Genomic DNA, 21,454 nt, shown 5'->3' on the forward strand with positions numbered 1-21,454 from the left:
TATCACAAATAATCAATTATAATATGTCAAAGAAAATAAATCACAACAACTAATAAATTTATATACCTAAGTTTGAAAGGTATATTGGTAAAATGTTATTTAATTAAATAGGTCAAACAAGTCAAACAGGTTCCATAGATTGGACACTAACTTAACTCGTTTATTAAATGGGATAGTTATGTTAACTCGAATATGACACTAACTCATTAAGTCTCAACCCATAACTTGCTAATTTCGTACAGTGTAGTATTAGATTCACGAGTCGTATCCAATTTTGCCACCCCTAAATTTGACCAACATTTTACAATAAAACAAACATCTTGAAATGCTACAAAAATATTTTTCGTAAAATACAAATTATTTACATTGATCTCTTTTGATAGATTGAAAAAAAGGTTTTAAAGCTTTTTGAATTTCCATTTTTAACCCTTTATTTTTAATATTTAAGAGCTATCAATGTAAACAATTTGTATTTTAGAGAAAACAAGTACCTTATTCCAAACCAGGAAGAAAAGTGAGTATGATAAAAAAGAGTTTAGCTTACTTTCAATACTTTTTTAATTGGACATGTCACTTTGTTTTAAATATACAATGGCTAGTAGTAGTGAGTTTTAATCTCAATATTTTATTTAGGGGTTCAATTATAAGGACACATATTAAGCCATCTATTTTTGGAAACATTTTCTCGAGAATTGAAAAAGCTATCAATATTTTTTCAATTCTTGAGGAAATTTTTTTTTTAAATGGTTAATTATTGTGTGCCCAAACCCTTTGAACACACATTAACAAAATCTTTTATTTAGTTAGTAGATAATGTGAGAGTCTCTCATTAAAATAAAAAGAAATTCTTTTTAAAAAGTAGGTAACCCAAACCCAATGAAAAAAATATCCAAGCTACGTCAATGCAAAATTGTTCTCGAGAAATCGTTCACTAGTACTACTCACCCACCCACCAGTCCACCACTACCAGAATTAGAAAGTCAACAAAGAGTCGAACTGATGTGTGGAATCGGTTGGCGTAGAAATCGGAGTACTGTGGTGTGAGAAGCAGGAGATTGTGGCACAGTTGAGCTTAGATAGTCGCCAGAGTAGACTGTAAATATAAAAGAAGTCTTTTAAGACCAATCCTAATCTTCAATCCTATCTATCTACCTGTCTGTCATACATTGCTTTCGATTTTCTTGCTATTTTGCCAAACACGCCAAATTTTCTCGCTGATTTTCCCGCACTTTCTCGCCCTCTGAAAATTTTACCATAAGGGAAAACTTTTAAAGGAATATCTCAGTAAGTGTTCCTGTTATTTGTTATTGGTCTCTAGTTCAAGTTTGGTTTTTTTTGTATTTGGTTGAGATTAGGGTTTTGGAAGTTCAAATTTGGGGGAATTTGTGGAATCTGAGCTGAATTCTAAGGGTATTGTAGATCTGTGTTGGGGAACTGGTGTGTTCTTTTTGTGTTTTTGTGTTTTGTGTGTGTGTGTGTGTGTGAGTGGAGTGTTGGTTCGGGTTTTTTTTTTGGTGAGTCTGGCTGTAAATTTGGGGGTTTTTACATGTGGAAATTTGTTTTTTGGAAGTGAAATTTGTTGTGCTTTTTGGTGTATTGCAGATCTAGGAGGCTAGGGGTTTTAGAAGAGTGGGTATCAATGCAGACTAGGTTAATGGAGAGGACTAATTCCATGAGAGGGAAGAGGAGTTTAGATGGTGGTGAAGGTGGAGGAGACGACGAGCAGCCAGAGCGGAAGCGGCCTGCTCTTGCTAGGTAAATTCTTGAGTTCTTAAGTGTGAATTGCTTTTTATCTTGTTTGTTAATTTTTTCTGGAAAATGTAAATTGTACAAAAATTAATATGGGTCTAGTTGAACTAGTACGCACATGGGGTCTCCAATTGAAGAGTTTAGTAGGTAAGTTGACTACTTGGTTATGAGAGAACAGTCACTAGCTGTTACTTCAGTAGCACTAGAACTTGGTGTGAGCTTGTCTTTATAAGTGGAATGTTGATAACTGATAACTACCTTTAAAACCTGTTTTGAGAAACTTACCAATAAAAAATGGGTTGCCTTGTTGGTAGCAAGATTGAAATTTCCTCTAAAAGTGGCCTATGTCATCACCAAATGCGCTACTGCCACAAGTCAGTAATTTTATTTAGTTGTTGTTTAAAGGGTAGGGAATTTTTCCTTTCTAAACCTGGCTAGCCATGAGTGATGCTATCTTAATAATATGTGTAGCAAAAATCTTAATTTCTAAGGTCTATCACATGATACTAGTATTTGTGCGCTAGTGCTAATGTAACTTTTTTCTTATTCTATTCTCTTTATTTAATGTTGCTTAGTATATGTATTCTGTTTGATTTAAAATCATATATGTCATGCAGTGTAATTGTTGAGGCCCTGAAGGTGGACAGTTTGCAAAAGCTCTGCTCGTCTTTGGAACCTATTCTTCGTAGAGTTGTAAGACTTAAGGCTTCTACTCTCAGTTTTCATACAAACTAGTTTTTCTTCTGACGAGTTTGGGCTGGCTATTAATTAATGCTTCATCACTTTGATTTACCTAGTACAGAATATCTGCTTTAAACACCAATCATAGGTCAACGTGCTTATCTATCCTTCTTTTATTTCCTTTTGAGTCTGATCCTTTGTGGTTGCCATCTTTCTTTTAGTGTAAAATGTCCTGACACTATTTTGATCTCTAAGAATAACCCAAGTATCCGTAGAGCATGGAAGGAAAATGGTAGATCAAGTGTAGATTCTAGTCCATATGTGTGGAGCACAGGAGGGAAATAGTCAAGTTGGCTACTTCATTATGCCTAATGTTTGAAGTGGTTGTATTGTTGGCTGTCTAATGCTTTTACTTATTCTCCTTCTCATTTGGTGTTGTTTGGATAGGCTGACTTGAGACTTTAGCCTTTAGGTTATTGGTTGTGTGTTTTGGATTAATCTCCTCTCTGTAGTCTTTCAATGGAGTTTTGCTTATCAACTGAATGAAAATTTTCTTCCTTTGGTTTGTTTACATATTTTGACCCATTAAATCATGTTATCCAGTGAATCGGTCTAACTTCAAAAATTTAGGTAAAATAGTTGTGCTGAAATTCATCACTTAAAGTTCCCTTCCTCTTCTTTATGTATAATTTGTTAGTCAGATATTTGTGTAATTTGCATTTTTTTAATGAATAAGAATAATTTATTAAAAAAGAGCTAGTTGGATTGTACAGGGTGTGTATCAACTACTAACTATCTTAAATAATTACAATATGAGGGGAAGTGAACGGTCTATACTCGAGATTAAATCTCTCCTTCTTCATTCTTTGCTAGATTGGAGAACTGCTCTTAATTCTCTTCCCTGTTCTAATTTATTATATTTTTTTTGGAGTCTTGTAATTTGAGAGATTGAAGTACTGCTACTAAAGTACACATCTTGTGTCCCTGGGTATTCTTTTATTTTTTTATTAATGAACTTTCATTAATTATATAAAAAAAAATTACAATATGAACGTTCTAAGAAAGATTCAATAGCGAGATTGCCTAAGGCATTCATCCATTCATACAAAGATTGTAACAATAAAAGTTCAATAACATTATATGATTTTCTGCAACATCAAAGGTCCTGTTATTCCTTTCTTGCCATATAGTCCATAAAATACATAGAGGAGAAGCCTACCAAACTTTTTTGCTCGTGTGCTTATGAAACCTTCCTTACCAACATGCCAACATTTGAGTTACTGTCTTTGGCATGATCCAACCAAGATACTCCAAAAAAAGAAACACAAGGGACCGCAAATCTCTACCCACAGACAATTAAGCAAGAGGTACTTGACCATCTTTCTACTATTCTTACACAGACAGCACCAATCCAAAATCAGTGAGTGTCACCTTCGTAAATTATCACAGTCAATATCTTATCTGGAGCTGCTGTCCAAGTGAAAGGAGAAACCTTAAGAGGCACCTTGGCTACCCAAATGCTTAGCTAAGGAAAGGAAACTCACCTTGAACCCCTTAAGTCTTCATAATACAATTTAACATTAAACTTTCCACTCTTAGTTAAGCTCCAAGATAACAGATCCTCACCCAGGATAGAAGGGAGACTAGAGTATAATAATAATAATAATAAAAATAAAAACTTCATTGACTCCAGCTCCAATCTTGAACTTGTCTCATAACCTGATGATTCCAATGCCTTGTACCACTATCCACCATCTCTCCTAAAACATGAAGGATAGTGATTTTCTTATGAACAAACAGTTTTTCCCTGCATAAAAGATTATAATTACATTGGTTGTGATTTGTATATGGTGTATGTTCCTTCTCACTAATTCAGTGCAATTGATACTTAACAGGTCAGTGAAGAAGTGGAACGTGCTTTGGCAAAGTTAGGCCCTGCTAGACTCAATGGAAGGTTTTAAATATTCTTGATGATTCTTTTGGAAGTTGATTTAATTTCTTGTGATTGCCTTCCCCCCTCTCCCCCCCCCCCTCCCCCCGAATCTTACTTGGGTATGTTTTAGTTTTATAATTGTCTATGGTCAATTTTACATATTTTCTTGAAACATAATTAAGCTTTAAATGTGAAACAGTTGAATTGCACAGCAGGGGGGGTGGAATCGTTAGAATAGTTAACTTGTTGAATATTTTTCTACAACTGAAAAAAAGATAGGGCAAAGAAAGATGATTTTTTTGAATTATATTATAGTTTAGGTAAGAAACATACCAGCTTTAGATTATTGACTGATGTACTGAGGAACAAAGTTGTTATAAAAAAAAATCATAAAATTGGTTGCAACGTGCATGAACAATCTCATGTATATAAAAGTCACTGTTATCAAGTTTGGATGATATTTCTTTGCACATTTGTGTAATTCTGAGTGCATACATGTGTGATGTGCCATCAATAATAAGTATACCATTTCAATATTGGGCCACAGAATGGTCCTTGGACTTTAAAATACAAGCTGATGTGGGTGTTCAAAAGCTCACTTAAGTTGATCCTTGTAACATCTGAACTCAAGGACCACGAATAACATTGCCTTGCCTTTGAGAAGTTGTAGGGTTGAAATAAAATGCCAGGAAAATTGTTGGATGGTTTTCTTTTGTTCACTATAAATGATTTATCCCAAAAAAAACGTTTGTTTCTTTATCTTCCTTATTTGATGCTATGGCTCTATCCAAGTTTGTTGGTTTAGTTTATTAATAGCTTCTATGGCTACGCTATTATATTCAGAGAATTATGCCTTTATCGGTAGCTTCTATTTCTGATCTATTTTCTCTGATCCAATAGTATCCCATCTACATGGAAAATATTGGATAGTTTGGTCTTTGGGTAATATCAACCTCCTATTCAGTCTTTATTTTTGATTTCTAACTTCAGTGGTCCCCTATTTTTTCATTATTCTGCTTGCATAAACTTTTTGTTTTACATCTGTGGTTGTGGTAAATTCTTCATGCTTTTGGTTTCAGGTCTTCCCCCAAACGAATTGAAGGTCCAGATGGACGAAACTTGCAGCTGCACTTTAAGTCCAGATTGTCTCTTCCTCTCTTCACAGGAGGGAAAGTAGAAGGCGAGCAGGGTGCTGCAATCCATGTTGTTTTGATTGATGCAATCACTGGCGTTGTTGTGACATATGGACCTGAAGCCTCTGTCAAACTAGACGTTGTTGTGCTTGAAGGTGATTTTAATAATGAGGATGATGAAGACTGGACTCAAGAAGAGTTCGAAAGCCATGTGGTGAAAGAGCGTGAAGGTAAGAGGCCTTTGTTGACTGGAGACCTACAAGTGACACTCAAGGAAGGGGTAGGGACGTTGGGGGAGCTCACGTTTACGGATAACTCAAGTTGGATAAGAAGCAGGAAGTTCCGGCTTGGCTTGAAGGTTGCCACTGGATTTTGTGAGGGCATACACATACGTGAAGCAAAGACAGAAGCTTTTACTGTTAAAGATCACAGAGGGGAATGTATGCTCGTAAACTGTCATTTCAATTCTTCCTTTTCCTGTTTCTCTTTTATTGTTGTTGATTCCTCAATTTTCCCTGGACAGTGTACAAGAAACACTATCCCCCTGCGTTAAATGATGAAGTATGGAGATTAGAGAAAATTGGCAAGGATGGGTCATTCCACAAGAGGCTAAACCGGGAAGGAATATTCTCGGTTGAAGAGTTTCTTCGGCTTGTGGTCCGAGATCAGCAAAAACTTCGGAATGTATGTTTGGGTTTTTTTCTCGAATTAAAATAGCATGCTTTCTAGCTGTGCGCTGATATTTTATGTGTTTTTGTAGATCCTTGGAAGTGGAATGTCAAATAAAATGTGGGAAGCTCTCTTAGAGCATGCAAAGACCTGTGTCCTGAGTGGGAAGTTTTTTGTTTACTATCATGATGATACAAGAAATACTGGTGCTGTTTTTAACAACATCTGTGAACTGAGTGGCCTTATTAATGGGGAGCAATATTTTTCTGCCGATTCTCTTTCTGACAGCCAGAAGGTGGGTATGATATGTGTTACATGCTTTATTTCTGTAATTAATCCTGCCATAGGTTGCATTTATACTAGTGGTGCCATAGTAGCTTTAGCTGCCTCTCTCTCTCTCTCTCACACACACACACACACACACACACACTCCCCTTTTCCTCCTTTCTATTGGTTAATTATACAAGCACTTAATCCATTACCTCACCCTCAACCCCATTCCTAGAAGGCATGGAGATGCCATTTGAGCTAGAGCTCATCGTCAAGTTTTGCTTACCTTCTACAAATCTGCTCTCAAAACATTGTGGCATTGGTACTCATAAAACCTATATGTGAGGTATCTACTCTAAGAAATCAAATCCTTCTCTGCTGTAATTCCTTTGTGTTATTGGCCAGATTCAATGATTATGTTTTCTAATGAATAAAGTCAACATAAACAGATCTTTAATCACTGATTTTTCCCTTTTTGGGCTGATTATCATGATTACATGCCTCATTTTCTGTCAATATGGTGCTTGTTGTGTCAAAGTTCTTTTACTTCAATTCTATTTTGGGCTTTTGATTTTTTTAGCCTCTATAGTACATTGCCAGTGTACTTGGAGTGGCTTTGGTTAATATAAGTTTTTACATTACTTATCAAAAAAAAAGAAAATAAAGATATTTATAAAAAAAGAGAGTTTATTTTACTTTCATAGGTTGTGTTAGAATGATAGTCAACAATTAACTTATTACTTCAACAATTAAACTTCCCCAACAGCAAATAATCTTCCTCTTCCCCTTGGTCTTCACTGTATGGTCTTCCTGTTCAGGAAAGTTTGAAGTATGTTCCCTCAAATTAATCTCTCATTTAGTTCCCCAGTTGTACAAGGAAATGAAGAAAATAATTGATCATCAGCCAACTTTGTTTGGCAACTAAGAAACCCCATAATTTTTGTAAATCTCTCCAAATATTTTTTTTATACCATTTTAAAGAGGGTTGCAGGAGTTGGATCAACTCAGTTCTGTTATTTGTTGGCCTTTTATGCTGATGCCTTAATAAATCTCTTCGTTTATGCTGAACACCCCTCATTCTAGTTTAAGACTTGCTGTGCAGAAATCAGTAGAAAGAAAAAAAAAAAAAATTACAAAAGACAAAAAGGACAGACAATGACATCATATGCTGAGAAGCCATGTAAGTTGACATGAGCAGCATGAGATACTGAGATGTAATTGTGATATTTACTGCAAATAAAGATATGCATAAGAGAGCGCCCATGACATCCAATCTAGTGGCATATCGCCCCCATTTATTAGGTTCGATCCGGGTTTTGAATCCCCTCACCTTCATTTAGTTCCCCCCCACTACCAACCAAAAAAAAAAAACACCAACCAACTTGACTGGGCCATTCATAATTTTCTTTGACTAGTCCATTATGAATACAATAAACTACTTATCAAAAAGAAACAAAGAATTGTGTATTAGTTTTAAGTATAGGTCATTTAATCTAATGAGACATTGCACTCTAATATTGCTGGCCATGTTTATAAACATGTTGGTATATGTAATTTTTAAAATTATTGGCATTTGAATACCATTGAGTTTCGAACATTGCAGGATGTTTGAGTTTTCTCTGGTAAAACTAATCATCAAGGTGTCGCTTTTGTAATTGCAGGTGTATTTGGATACATTGGTGAAAAAAGCTTATGACCATTGGGACCAAGTTGTAGAATATGATGGCAAGTCACTTATGAGCTTCAAGGAGAATAAGAAGTCCGGTACATTGCGGAATGACCAAAACATGGGGATAGTTGATTACTCTAATGCATTAAATCATCAACTGCCACTACCACGCTTGCCAGTTCCTTTGGAGCAACCTCCACTGGATTCTGGCTTACCTGTTGGAGGTAAGAGTTGGTGGTTACATTAAATCATAGGTTATTTGGAAATAAGTGTGTGGCCTTTGTTTTTGCCTCTTTTTCTGGCTGGGTGGGAGTTCAGTGAAGGATGGGAGGTGGGGTTGAGATAATTAGCTTTACCATACCGAATTAATGTTATGCAAAAGTCAATCAGCACAGTTTTGATTGTATCCCCACTTCATAGGATTTGACTTAGAAAAAAGAAATATATCTCTTGTGAATACAGATAAGCTGAATTGGTAGTAAGTAGTAACCTATAATTTGTGGTTAGTCTGTTTCTTACACTTCGGAAAATTTCTTGGAGAAGTCTTGCACTTCTCTTTTCAATGTTTTGGCACATTTCTTCCATTTCTCTCTGTTAGACACATAATTAAGTAAGATGGCAGCAAATAATTGGCGCCTACCTAACAAATTAGCACTTTCTTGTACCATTTGTAAGTTAGGTTGTAGTTGGGTCCGTAGGTGATGCTAATTTTTTGTTTTGTTGATCTCTCTCTCTCTCTCTCTCTCTCTCTCTCACACACACACACACACACACACACACCCTACTATATATACTCACAAATGTGTGCATTGTTTCACATGTTGCCACCCAATAGAGATGGTCTTTGGCTGAAGATGATGCTTGGTCTACATTAATTGCTCTGTTATGATTTTCATTTTTATTCTGTTACTGTTTTGTGAGCTTCAGGGTATAATGATAACCTGGCAACAAGGTATTCAACACAGCCGCAGATTGTAAATTCAAATTCTCGTAGCCAATTTGATAGCACTTCTTTTGTACCACATGACCATATGATCACCAATTCTCACCAGCCCCAAAGCACAAGAAATAATAACAGTGCTGTTGGGCTGGCCCTTGGTCCCCCACAACCATCTACATCAGGACTTCAGAATATCAACTCTACACTTACACCAGCTACTCTTAATCCTTTTGATGAGTGGTCACAAAACCGGGACAAGGGAGTTGAAGACTTCTTTTCTGAGGAAGAGATTCGCATCAGAAGTCATGAGATGCTTGAGAATGAGGATATGCAGCACTTGCTCCGACTCTTCAGTATGGGAGGTCATGCCTCCATTAATGTGCCGGAGGATGCGTATCAGTTCACACCATACGTGCAATCACCAATGCCAAGCTTTGACGAGGACCGTGGCCGATCTGGAAAAGCTGTTGTGGGTTGGCTGAAGATAAAGGCGGCTATGAGGTGGGGCTTCTTTATCAGGAAGAAAGCAGCTGAGAAGCGGGCTCAGCTTGTTGAGTTAGATGATGAATAGATGTTGCCCAGAGATTGCAATTAGGTTTTCTCCTCTAACCTTTGCACTAGTTTACTATGAAAATCATGCAAACTCTTCATGGTTGGTAGCAACTCCTTGAGGTTCGCTTCTGGGACTGCTTGAAATCATTGGTTTCGTAAGTCTTGAGGATCACTGATGTTGTTTGAGTATTTAGACAGCAGGGGTTTCTCCTCTTGTACAGTTTGCCTGTACAGTTGTTTCTGTTGATTACCCATCTTTCTATTAAGATGCTTCTCTTATCACCACTGTTGGTTTTTCTGAATGATATATATTTGCGTTTTGGGGTTCTAAGGGGGTAAATTTGCTTTTCAATTGATGGCCCCTTTGATGTTGTTGACTGATTGGGGGAACATTTTTAATATTTATGACTTTAATTTGTTGTTTCAATCATTTTGTGTACAAGGATGATGTCTTCTAATATCTTGTTAGCTGTTTCTATATTTTGATAAGTTCTTTGAGCTAATTTTTTTTTTGTTATCTTGTACCTACTTAAGATAAAAAAGTTCAATGTCATCGACTCATCGTTACGGTTAAGAATCTTATTTATTGACATGAATGATATTTCTGCACTACTATTTGATGGTTTGTCCTTTGTAGTACTCTAAAATTGAGCGATGTTGTTGAAAGTAACTCTTTTCTTTGGTGGGTTCATGTCAAGTTCAGTGCTTTGATTCTAGTTCTTACGTTTATTTATTTATTTTTTCTCGTATTGCTCCCCAAAATTTTCCATTGCACGACCACACAGGTAGAAGACCCCACTTTCTCCTCCTTTTTCAGTGCTTTGTTTTTCATGGAAGTCGAATATGTACACACTACACTGACACCAATTAGAGAAATCTTTCTGAAATTCCGTTCATCCTTTGCTGGGAATTGAATTTGACAAAGGAAAAGGTGGTGCTTGAATATGACACAGCCAGTTGTATTTTACGGTTTATTTATTAAATTAAAGACTATAGTTTAAAATTTTTATATTAATTCCTGAATTTTAAGATTGTTATAAATTTCTCAAAAAAAAAAGAAAAAAGAAAAGAAAAGATTGTTATAAATTTCAGTAGATTCTTTAGTTTCTCTAGTTTCAATTTAAATTCTAAACTTTTAAAACCTTATTATCAATTTAATCTCTCACTCAAACCAGAAAATCAAATCCAAATACTGGAGATTTGAAGTGATACAAGTTTGAAATTGCATGATGCGATTAAAAATAAAAGTATAAAAGTATAAACCTTAGTTAATTAGTTAGTCTTAAACTTTAAGGTTTAATTATAAAGAAAAAGTTAAATATTTTTTGGAACTATTAGAGTTTAATTTGAAACAATTCAAAAGATATATGGTTTAAGATGTAATCTATACTATTATTTAAGGGGTTTTTTCTATTTGGGATTTTTATTTTTTTAGTTCAAAAATGCCGTTATATCCTTAAGTTTAAATAGAGATAAAATTAAAGGACAATCTGGTAAAAATACAAATTTAATTTCTACTAAAACATTGCCTAAAAAATAGGACAACTTTCCTGTTAATTTTCAAATTGTTTTCTTCACTTATAAATTAGATTTTCAAAATAAAAATTATATATATATATATATAAAATAAAAATACTTTTTTTTGCTTAAAAAAGAAAGCCTCATTGTACGCATGAAGCGCGTGTAATGAGGTTAGTTTTTTATTAATTATGTTTAAGACTTTAAACGATCATTTCTATACTTTTTCAGAAGCAATATGATATATATATATTTATATATATATATATATTGGGTATGTATATTTCTTTCACAAATTAACAAGGATTTAATGCGAAATGTGTTTGATGATCTTCCAACAAATCCATCTTATCTGATAGAAGATGAATATGTCATCACCACCCCTTCCTTAAAATGAGGCACCGAAAGGGTGAAATATAATGGCTCTGTTCATCATTTTTTTGAGAGTCGTATGCTTTTAAAAATACTGATGATTACGTCCACATTCCACAATATACATTCTAAAACTGAAAAAGATGACAAAATCCATTATCCCTTTGTCTTACTTAGTTATTAGCGTTTCATACTCATTGAAGAATTCCAAGACTAGTATTTTTATTTTTATTTATTTCTTCTACTACGTTAAAAATAAATAAGTTACTATTCACTTTATAATCATTTTGTTTACCTGCGTGTCTATGTGAGGTCTTTGATAAATACGGGATAGGTACTGTAACTAATTTGTAAAAACCTAAGGAAATATAAATGAATTAATTTCTCTTTACACATCACAATTTTTGTACGCAAGTAGGGACCTCTCTCCCTCTATATATATATATATATATATATATATATATATATATTGATGCCTTGATGGGACTCTAATATTATATTTGATTAGGCGTAAATTGACAAATCTAGCAAATTGGTGAACAATGACCGGTCAATTTGACTGAAGTGGTAAACAGTAAGCATTGAGCGAAAAAAAATAAAAGATCTGCCTTTTGTTTTATTGAGAGACCTTTAGTTTATTTGATTTTTACTTCAATTGTCAAATTAATTATTAATGTTTAGTTGTTTACTTGTTGTCAATTTAATCCATCAATATGTTATATGTCAAAATGAGTCAATTTAGTCATTTTGTTCAACTTTATTAACAAATTAAGTCGTTTAATTTTTTAAATGAAATTTAAAAATCAATTAAATTAACATATTTGAGGACCAAATTGACTCATTTTTAAAAGTGAGGTTAAATTAAAAAAAATGAAACTTTGAAGAAAAATTTGACATTTGAAATAAAAGTCGAGATTAAGAATAATGTTAAAGTTATAAACTATTATTTTACAATATTTTTACAAATTGTTTTTGTGATAAATTTTTATTAATTCTCATTTTGATTTATCACTAAAATTATCTTTTCACTTACTACTATCTATTTACCACGTTAATAGTTTGTAAAGCATTTTGAAAAATAGTCTAAATTTGGCATTTTTCATTAAATTTTAGCAATTTGTTTTTCAAAGCCAAGAATCTAGCTAGTAATCTAGCGATTACGTGGCTTTTGTATACCGAATCGTGTGGAGAGCTATGACTGCACCTGTGGACACAGTAATCCTATAAATATAGAAGGTACGCAGAGATTACAATTGGGGTTTAGGGGGTTCCATTTCCCACAAGAAAAAGGAAACCCTAAGCCCCCAAGGAGCTCCCTTTTCACTCCAAATAATTTATGAGGTATTTTAAAATACCTCTCGTGCAACCAGATTTCAGCCAAGCTAGCCTATATCTATATGATGGTCATGTTGAAGCTAGTGGTGATCAAAAAGTTCGATTCAGTTAATTTCCTTGTCACCTTGTTGATGAAGTTCTAGCTATCAGGGCATGACATATGAAAGTGATGGGTCTTTCTTTCTCTCTTTCTTTCTTGCTCTTCGTTCTTGATATGTATCTTCCTTTCTTTTATCTTATTTTGGTGAACAAAAATGGAGTTTGTAGATGTTACTCAAAACCCTTTTCATGTAATTCTTGACATGATCATATAACTGTATTTACATTGCCTACACGTCTCTCTCTATATATATCTCTTGTCGGAGGATACACAGGGCATAATACAGATTTAGCTATTTCTATTTCTTTCTTTCTTTTTGATAATCATGGGTCGTTCTTGATATATTTTCCATTCTTTTATCTTATTTTGGTGAATAATAATGGAGTTTGTAGGTGTTACTCAAAACCCTTTTCATGCAATTCTAAACAAGATTAATGTATATACGTTTCGCTTGTTTTTGCTTTCTTTTTGTTTTTTGTGGTATAGTATATCTATCATAATAATCTGGTTACTGTTAACTGCGCATATTTCACAGCCTATATTGATCTATATTTCACTCATGGGAAGATTAAGGACGTTTTTATTTTTTAAATTTCTTCTAATTTTTTATAGTTAAATAGTGGGGAGTATGAGGTGGGTTCAAATCACATGGAATACCATAAAAGATTATAGACTATGACAAAACTAGTAAACTTTTATTCACCCTTACCCTCTTTCTTTGGAAGGAAAGAAGTCAAGAACTTTTTTTTTTTCCAAGAAATCAAGAACTTGGTTAACTTAATTGTTAACACAATCAAGAGGCCAAAGAAATGCTCGCTTGGCTGTTCTTATATCCTCCATTGACATAATGACATTTTTTGGTATATATTTGTGTTAAAGTTGTTGAGCTAATTAATACTAATAGGACTTCAAGATGGCAATAAATTCTGCAAGGCAGAAAGAGAAGGTCATAGCCTTTTACTTAATAATCTACAGTAATTGAGTTTCTTTGGATGAAAAAATTATTTGGCGTTTCAATTATATAGCTATTCGTTCATATGCATTTACAGAATAACAGTTCTTTATTATCTTAGAAAAGTACCAATAAGTGGTTCAGATAACACGATTTAAAAGGGTTGATGATATTGGAGATGTTTGATATACTGTATGAAGTATTTAAATAATAAATTGATGAAGAATGATGAGGAATGAAGTAAAAAAGAAAAGAAAAAAAGAAAGAAAAAGTAAAAAAAAGTGTAGTCTACCCATTTAGTTTTCTATAATTATTATGTCATAATTTAGACTTTTGGAAGTATCAGTGATCTTTAGATTTACTATAATTGTGAAACTAATTCATTAATGCTTTGGAAAGTCAAATTATTTTGCATGAGACACATATTTACTATAATCGATGAAATTTAAAAAATATATATATTTTCCTTCTTGGAGAGTTTATCTACTACTATAGATAAGCTTGGATGAAATTCTATCTAACCCATTACTTGGTGTCTCAAATGATGAGTATCCATTTGTATTTAGCTATATGACTTATTTAATAGTTATGTGACTTGTTTAAATAATTTAATGAGTCATGTAATTTAAAACACATTAGTTGAAATTATAAATCCTCAAGTATGGATTATGTGGGGCTAGAGAATTTGTGACCCCGGCTCACTTTACATTAGGGCCCAAGGCCCGCACCGAGGAGAGACGTTACTGAGGACATGCAGCGAAAGTCCAAATGGCCTAGAAATGCAGCCGAGGACGATTCTGTCCTCGGCATCCCAAAACGTAGAAGAGAAGAACGACACGCCATCAAAGGCAGCCCTCAAAGCGCTCCCAGGAGAAAAGACGAGTATAGTAGGACTCGCACGGGGGTACAGTGTGAGAGCGGATCAAGGAAAAGCTGTTACCTCTGTATTGAATGCGCCAACAAACGTCCTGGCCACATTAATGGGAAAAGACCCCTGAACAGTGTGGTTTCGGTTATTGCAACTAACAGAAAGTGGGGGAAGGCGGTTGATGGGACAAGCACTCGAGTAGTTACCTGCCTGATCAACAAATGGAAGGTCAGGATCAACTGAGAGGGACTATATAATGTAAGAATTCATCCATGGGAAGAGGGGGGGGGGGAAGAGCATTATGTATCGTCTCTTGGACCATTGTAACCTAGTGTAAAAAGAATAATAAGAACATTAAGCTCCTCAGACGAGGTCCAATGACCGGAGCCACTTAGGTCGTGCCGGAGAGAAAGTCTTCTTGGACAAACTCAGTTCATCTCTGTGCAATCATCATGAACACTATGACTAACGACTGTCCGTTCACCAAGGCCTAGCCTTTTAGCCCATTCTTTACAAATTTATTGTTTGGACCTTTAACGTTCGAACCCAACACCAATTTTGGGATCGTTACAAATTGAGTCCTTACAAATGCTTTTTCATCCCAAAAAAAAAAAAAAAAAAACATTAATGCTTTGAAAAGCTAAATAATTTGCATGAGACATGCATATTTACTTGTCTTCACATATTTATAATGAGTTCGAATTTTATAAGGTTGGTGTATAAAATCCATGTTCAGGAGTAATATTTGTAATAAAAATGTTGTAACAATAGTTCAAGTGGCAGAGTACATTGAACTTTATCCAATATCTTAAACACACACACACACACACACACACACACACACATATTTATACAGTTTTACTAATTTATACCCTTAAGAGTTAGGAAATACATTAATTAACCATTTTAGGAGATTTTTTGTGAAAAAAATTAAAAAGCGATAAATTTTTTCAACAACTTTTTCAATTTTTCATACAAAGTTTCTTAAGAGCATACATTAACCGGACACGTCTATATATAAAATTTAAAAATTAAAGTGTAATATTAATTATTGTTATACTCTTGTTGAGCCATATTAGTATAGTATTTTAGTCTAGTTTAGTCAATTTCAACTCATTTTGGTCCACTTCAAGTCAGCCCCAATGGATAACATAATCTTTGTTCCACTCTAAGAAATTTTAGCTCATGTCATTATATGAAGGCTGGCCCATGGCCATGGGTGAATTCTTAATTAGTGGTTCGTTCGTGATTGTATTGTTGTTTTATATGATTACTAGTTAAAGGCCAGTGCATTGCACGGTTTTATGATAAAATTTATAGAATATATGTAAAAATAATTATTATAACAAAATAAATAATTCTTATTAGTTGTGTTATAATATTATTTTAGTTACATGTATCAAACTATTTGCACATAAATTTTGCATTTAATGAATCTACATATGATTACAAACCTTTCTTAGGATATGCTTGAAATCTTTTATGACAAACCTGAAAAAAAAAATCAAGAAGAAAATTAAATTGAATAAAAAAAAAATAGAACCATATAGATTTTAAAGTTGCATATGAGTTTATGACCGCTTTAAAATAAAATTTTAGAAAATAGCTATCATTTCAACTTTGATTTTACTATTTTATTCAAATAAGTTTAGTCAAATAAGTTCGATAATTGCAAAGGAAAAAAACCCTATTTTATAGTGATGGCTTAAGAGTAAAAAAATCAATGCACAAAAAAAATTGATATTGGAAGAATGATGACTTTTTAAAGATTATGAAAATTCAGGAAATAAAGTTCCAAATATTTGCAATTAAAAACCCAAAAAAAAAAATGATTAATGAAAATTTGTTGGGAATAAAAAATTATACTAATAATTAGCAAAAAATATTAATTAATGTTGCAAACCAATACATAATTCTATGCATACTTTACATAAATAAGTATTAAGTGATAATATTCAAAATATAAATATAAAAAAAGAAAAGAAAAAGGGAACAACATGAATAAATCCAATTTGAAAAAATAAATTTTATTTTGTTTAAAAAAGTTATATAAAAAATCCTATTAACTTAATAGTGGCGTGTTTAAATGATCCAAAAAAATAATAAAGCATATACTTTTGTGCCTAATCACATCTAGCAAATAATAAAGCATTCAAAATATTGAAAGGCAATTTAAATTCATGTATGCTTGCATGAAATACGTACCTGTCCACCATTGCTAGAAAAAAACACAAAAACAAAGAAGAGAAATACATACCTGTAATACTTTGGATGCTAGGTTTGATAAAAACTTCTACTATGGATTTCACAGACATCAAATTGCCTAAGTAATAAATTAAAAAAAAAAAAAAACAAAAACAAAGGAGAGTTAGATTTCTAAACAACATAAAAATTATAAAAGAATGAGAATTATTAATAATAATGGGGGAGAGAAAAGAAGAAGAAGTTGTTATGCCTAAGAATATATAAGAATACACGGAAAAATAGAATATATATATATATATATATAGAGAGAGAGAGAGAGAGAGAGAGAGAGAGAGAGAGAGAATTTTCAGTTGTAAGGAAGTTAGATTTCTAATTACTCTAGGAATTATATGAGAAGAAGAGTTAATTTAGGATATGTGTTTTATCCACAAAATAAAAATGTCATATAGATTGAATGAAAAAAAAATGTTGACAACAATGACTTGAACGTAAGTAATAATAAAAAATAATAAAAAAAGAAAAAAGAAGAAGAAGTAAGTAAACGTGAATGATCTTAATAAGGAAATAGGATAGATTTAAAAAAAAAAATTTATTTATTTATTTTTATTTAGTTCTAATCAGTTTAGAATTTTAAAGTTATCTAAAGAAGAAGATTTATTTACAATTTTTGTTTTTTTTAAAAACATTTCAGGCACCTAATCTGAAATTTTTTAGATAAAAAGGTGTCATCTATATCAATTAACGTAGGCCTGGGCCTCATGTGTATCAATTAGTTAGAACTCTACATTAATGTTAATCATAATTCTATATTAAATATTAGTGTTTATCCAAAGAATAAAAAAGTGAAGGAAGGGATTGGATGAAGAACTTGGATTGTAATCTGTAAGGACTGAAATTGTATTGGCTCCAAAACCGGATTGGACTCAAACGCTAACGGCCCAAACAATTAACTTGTAGAGCGTGGGCATGAGAACTAGATCTATCCTAGAAGAAAAGTGATTAGATTTAACGTTCCAAGACAGTTTAACACAAGTATCCTCTGAAATCTATCTTCGCCATAGCTTAAGTAGTTTGTTTCATATGGTCTTCTTCTAAATAAAATTGTACCAGCCTCCTCCTCTCAGTGCATTTTTCTACGTTATATACTGCAGTCTTGGTGTCATCCTTACCACACACGTGTAGGTTAGATTCGGGGGATTCCTTCCTGTCCCATCCAACACTTCCTAGAACCATCATCCAGTAGCTGTAAGGCTGCTTGATCACTGTTCGGGCATCACTTCCATATTAATGCGGTCAGAGAGTTAGTTGAGAGGTAATTAATGCGGAGGTAGTAGCCTTTGAAGATATTTGTCTACCTTTTTATTCTTATCCCTAGTCCAATGTCCTACCCTTAGTTATGATGTAACCCCGAAGTAAGTTTGCGATGATAATGCACTCAGATTCACCTCAGACACATGTTGCCGAGAAGGTTTTTATCCTCGGACGGTTATTGGGCCCTATCTCACATTGTCTCTACTCCTTCCTCCATTTCATTCCCCTTATGACTTTATTTGGGCCTCCTCGGATGGTCTAACATCCTCGGATTGGGCCATAGGCCCAATTAATACTGCTTTAACAATACTTCCTAATTAATTGGTCCCCACATAATCAAATTAAAGTTTTTAATCAATTTAGAAATTATAGGAGAAGAAGATCACAACAAAAAGAATTTATATTTATTAGCTAGATTGATATTAGGGTTTTTTTTTTTTTTTTTTTTTTTATGTTAAAATTAATACAAAAAAAAAAAATTTTTACATGAAGCAGTATTTTTTTTTTTTTTAAGAGATAAAAATGAATTAGAATCCTGATTTTTTGAATTAGAGATAAGGATGAATTCCTGATTAATCTAATATTAATCAGCAGTTTTTTTTAGACATGAATTAGAGTCCTAGTAGTATATTGTTCATTTTTAGTTTAATCAAACTAAAATTTTTATTTACTTAGAAATTATAGTTGAAGAAAACTTATATATATATATTTTCTTAAAATCTAAAAATTTTAATTTTTTTTTGCAATTTGGTGCTACCACTTGGCACAACTACGACATTTAAGCCAAACTTTTATTATATATATATATATATATATATATATATATATATATTATAAAATCTAGTTATAGGCTTGTGCGTTGCACAGTTTTATGAAAAAACTTATAAAATAAATGTATAAATAATTATATATTTTAATAGATTCAATAAAGATAAAAGAAAAAATGATCAAGTGTAAATAATTATCTCACTAAAATAAGGGGTAAGATTTCTTCCTAAAAATAAATTAAATTGATAATTCCAAATTGAATTTTAAATTGATAATTATTTTAAAAAAAGTACTAAACAGTTGATGAATCTAAAATTAATAATCTTGATAATATTATAAATTAAAATTAAAGTTGATAATTCAAGAACACACGTGTAGAACATCTATATAATTTGATGTAACATAAAAATCAAATAAGAAAATTGTTAAAATTAATCTATTAATTCTAACCATATTTAATCATTAATTCTAAGACCCTAACCCTAAGCATATAAATTCGATCAAAGCTAAGAAAAATAGTTTAAACAAAAGGCAACCAATACACAAAACCTAATCAATTTAATAAAAACAAAATACAAAAACAAAGAAGGAGCCTTTAGAAACTTGACTGATAGTTTTTAGACCCCTTAAAACACAATTAATTTAACCTAGGTAATTAGCCAAGTTGTTACTTAGTCCAATGTAACAAATCTAGGTTATCACAATCACAAAGATCATATCATGCAAAGCAGCGGAAAGATAAAAAACATAAGATATGATCACCTAGGAAACCAAATCGGTAAAAACTTGGGGAGGATTTGACCTAACTATCCTCAAGGTAAACTTAAATTTACTATCTTGAAAGAATCGAAGTTCATGCAATAAGACTTACAAGCCCCCACGCTCGACTTCTTATTGCTACCAACCAGTAGAACTTATTGACATGACCACGTGCAAACTCCGAATTCACAAACTCCTTCTTTCTTGGATTCACCACCAGATACAAGCACACCCGCTTGTGTTTTCTTTAAACTTCAATGGCAGCAACCGAGTTGATCATCAAGGTGTAGATAATATCTCCTCCTTGAAAACCTTAAGTTTGTGTAAAGGAAAGCTCCTCTAGATCTCACAAGAGATTTATACAAACAGCAATATGAGCAACACTAAAACGTGGTTAGGGTTTGCTTTTTATACTTAGGACAAATTAGAAAACCCTAAAACGTTTTAAATAACTAGGGCTGAGTTGCAAATCTGCAAAAAAAAACATTCTGCCCGAGATTCGATCGATCGAGCCTAAGCTTCGATCGATCGAGCTAGGCCGAGATGCACAATACTTTTTGCATTAGCTCGATTCCAACTTTACATAAAATATACAACTTTGAACTAGACTAAAACACTTCTAAACACATTGTTTTGATCATGGTTTGCCAACAATACACATTAGAGTTCTAAATAAATAAATACCTAAGTCTCTAAAACCTAATATTGACAATGTTTTTAACTGTTTTGAATTCATTAATTAAAATCACATGAAGAAAAAAAAAACCAATAATAGCACTAAAGAAAAAAAAACAAAATGAAAAGAATAATAATAAAAGTGTTTTCAAACAGCTTATTTCATTTAAATATTTTATATGGTCTCAAAAGAGAGAAAGCATCAATTTTCAATCTAACACAATCAATTTCATTTAATTTGACAAATAAAATTTCTACCATTCTTACCTCTTCTTTCATATTGGAGAGTTGCGGGTATTTGATCTTGATTTAACTCCTCTATTTTATTTTTTTGTCAAACACTACACAAATTTGCAATTTTTATTGTCTTACCAACTTGCAATTCAAGCTTGTATCTGAAACATTGTTATTCCACTTAAATCAATTAGAATTTTTTTCAATAATATTTAAACATGAAAAATAGTAAATAAATAGAGTTATTTACATAATTAAATCATTATATATAATGAGATACATTCTAAAAGATACCACCAAATCCACCACAGTTGTTTATTACTTACTGAATTTTTGTTATATCATCGTTATATCATCCTTCTAGTTGTATTTGCACTTGCAAATACTTTGAAGGATCAATAATGACAAAATTTTCTCATACAAATATTTACCTTCTTTTCAAGAGCATTTCCAGTTCTAACTTCTAATTCGTATGTAGATAATTTTTTAATTAATTTACTTAAAATTAAATAATCAAATAGAAAATAAAAATAAATGAATATTTTTCTTTTAAGTTATATAATGAATGTGTATTGTGTGAGACTAAAATAATAATAATAATAATAATACCCAAAATGAGATGAATACAATTCATAAATTATTTTTTTGTGAAGTTAATTATATATTAATGATGGGGTTGGCTTCAAAAAAAAAAAAAAAAAAAATCAACTAAACAAAATGATGGCGTTGCAATCCATTTATTTTGGAGATAGGATTTTATT

The 21,454-nt window shown here is 32.4% G+C and overlaps 1 protein-coding gene across 1 annotated transcript; it reads left to right on the top strand.

The window, feature by feature from the left end:
• The first annotated feature begins 1,115 nt into the window (after positions 1-1,115).
• Positions 1,116-10,099, top strand: LOC115977400 (calmodulin-binding protein 60 B). Its single transcript, XM_031099230.1, has 9 exons — positions 1,116-1,284; positions 1,603-1,755; positions 2,367-2,442; positions 4,326-4,384; positions 5,443-5,936; positions 6,020-6,180; positions 6,257-6,460; positions 8,097-8,328; positions 9,032-10,099. The coding sequence occupies exons 2-9, from the start codon at positions 1,640-1,642 to the stop codon at positions 9,613-9,615; spliced, it is 1,926 nt and encodes a 641-aa protein (XP_030955090.1). The 5' UTR covers positions 1,116-1,284; positions 1,603-1,639; the 3' UTR covers positions 9,616-10,099.
• The last annotated feature ends 11,355 nt before the right edge of the window (positions 10,100-21,454 follow it).

Source organism: Quercus lobata, chromosome 2 (assembly GCF_001633185.2).
Source record: "Quercus lobata isolate SW786 chromosome 2, ValleyOak3.0 Primary Assembly, whole genome shotgun sequence".
In the NCBI taxonomy this organism is placed as follows: domain Eukaryota; kingdom Viridiplantae; phylum Streptophyta; class Magnoliopsida; order Fagales; family Fagaceae; genus Quercus; species Quercus lobata.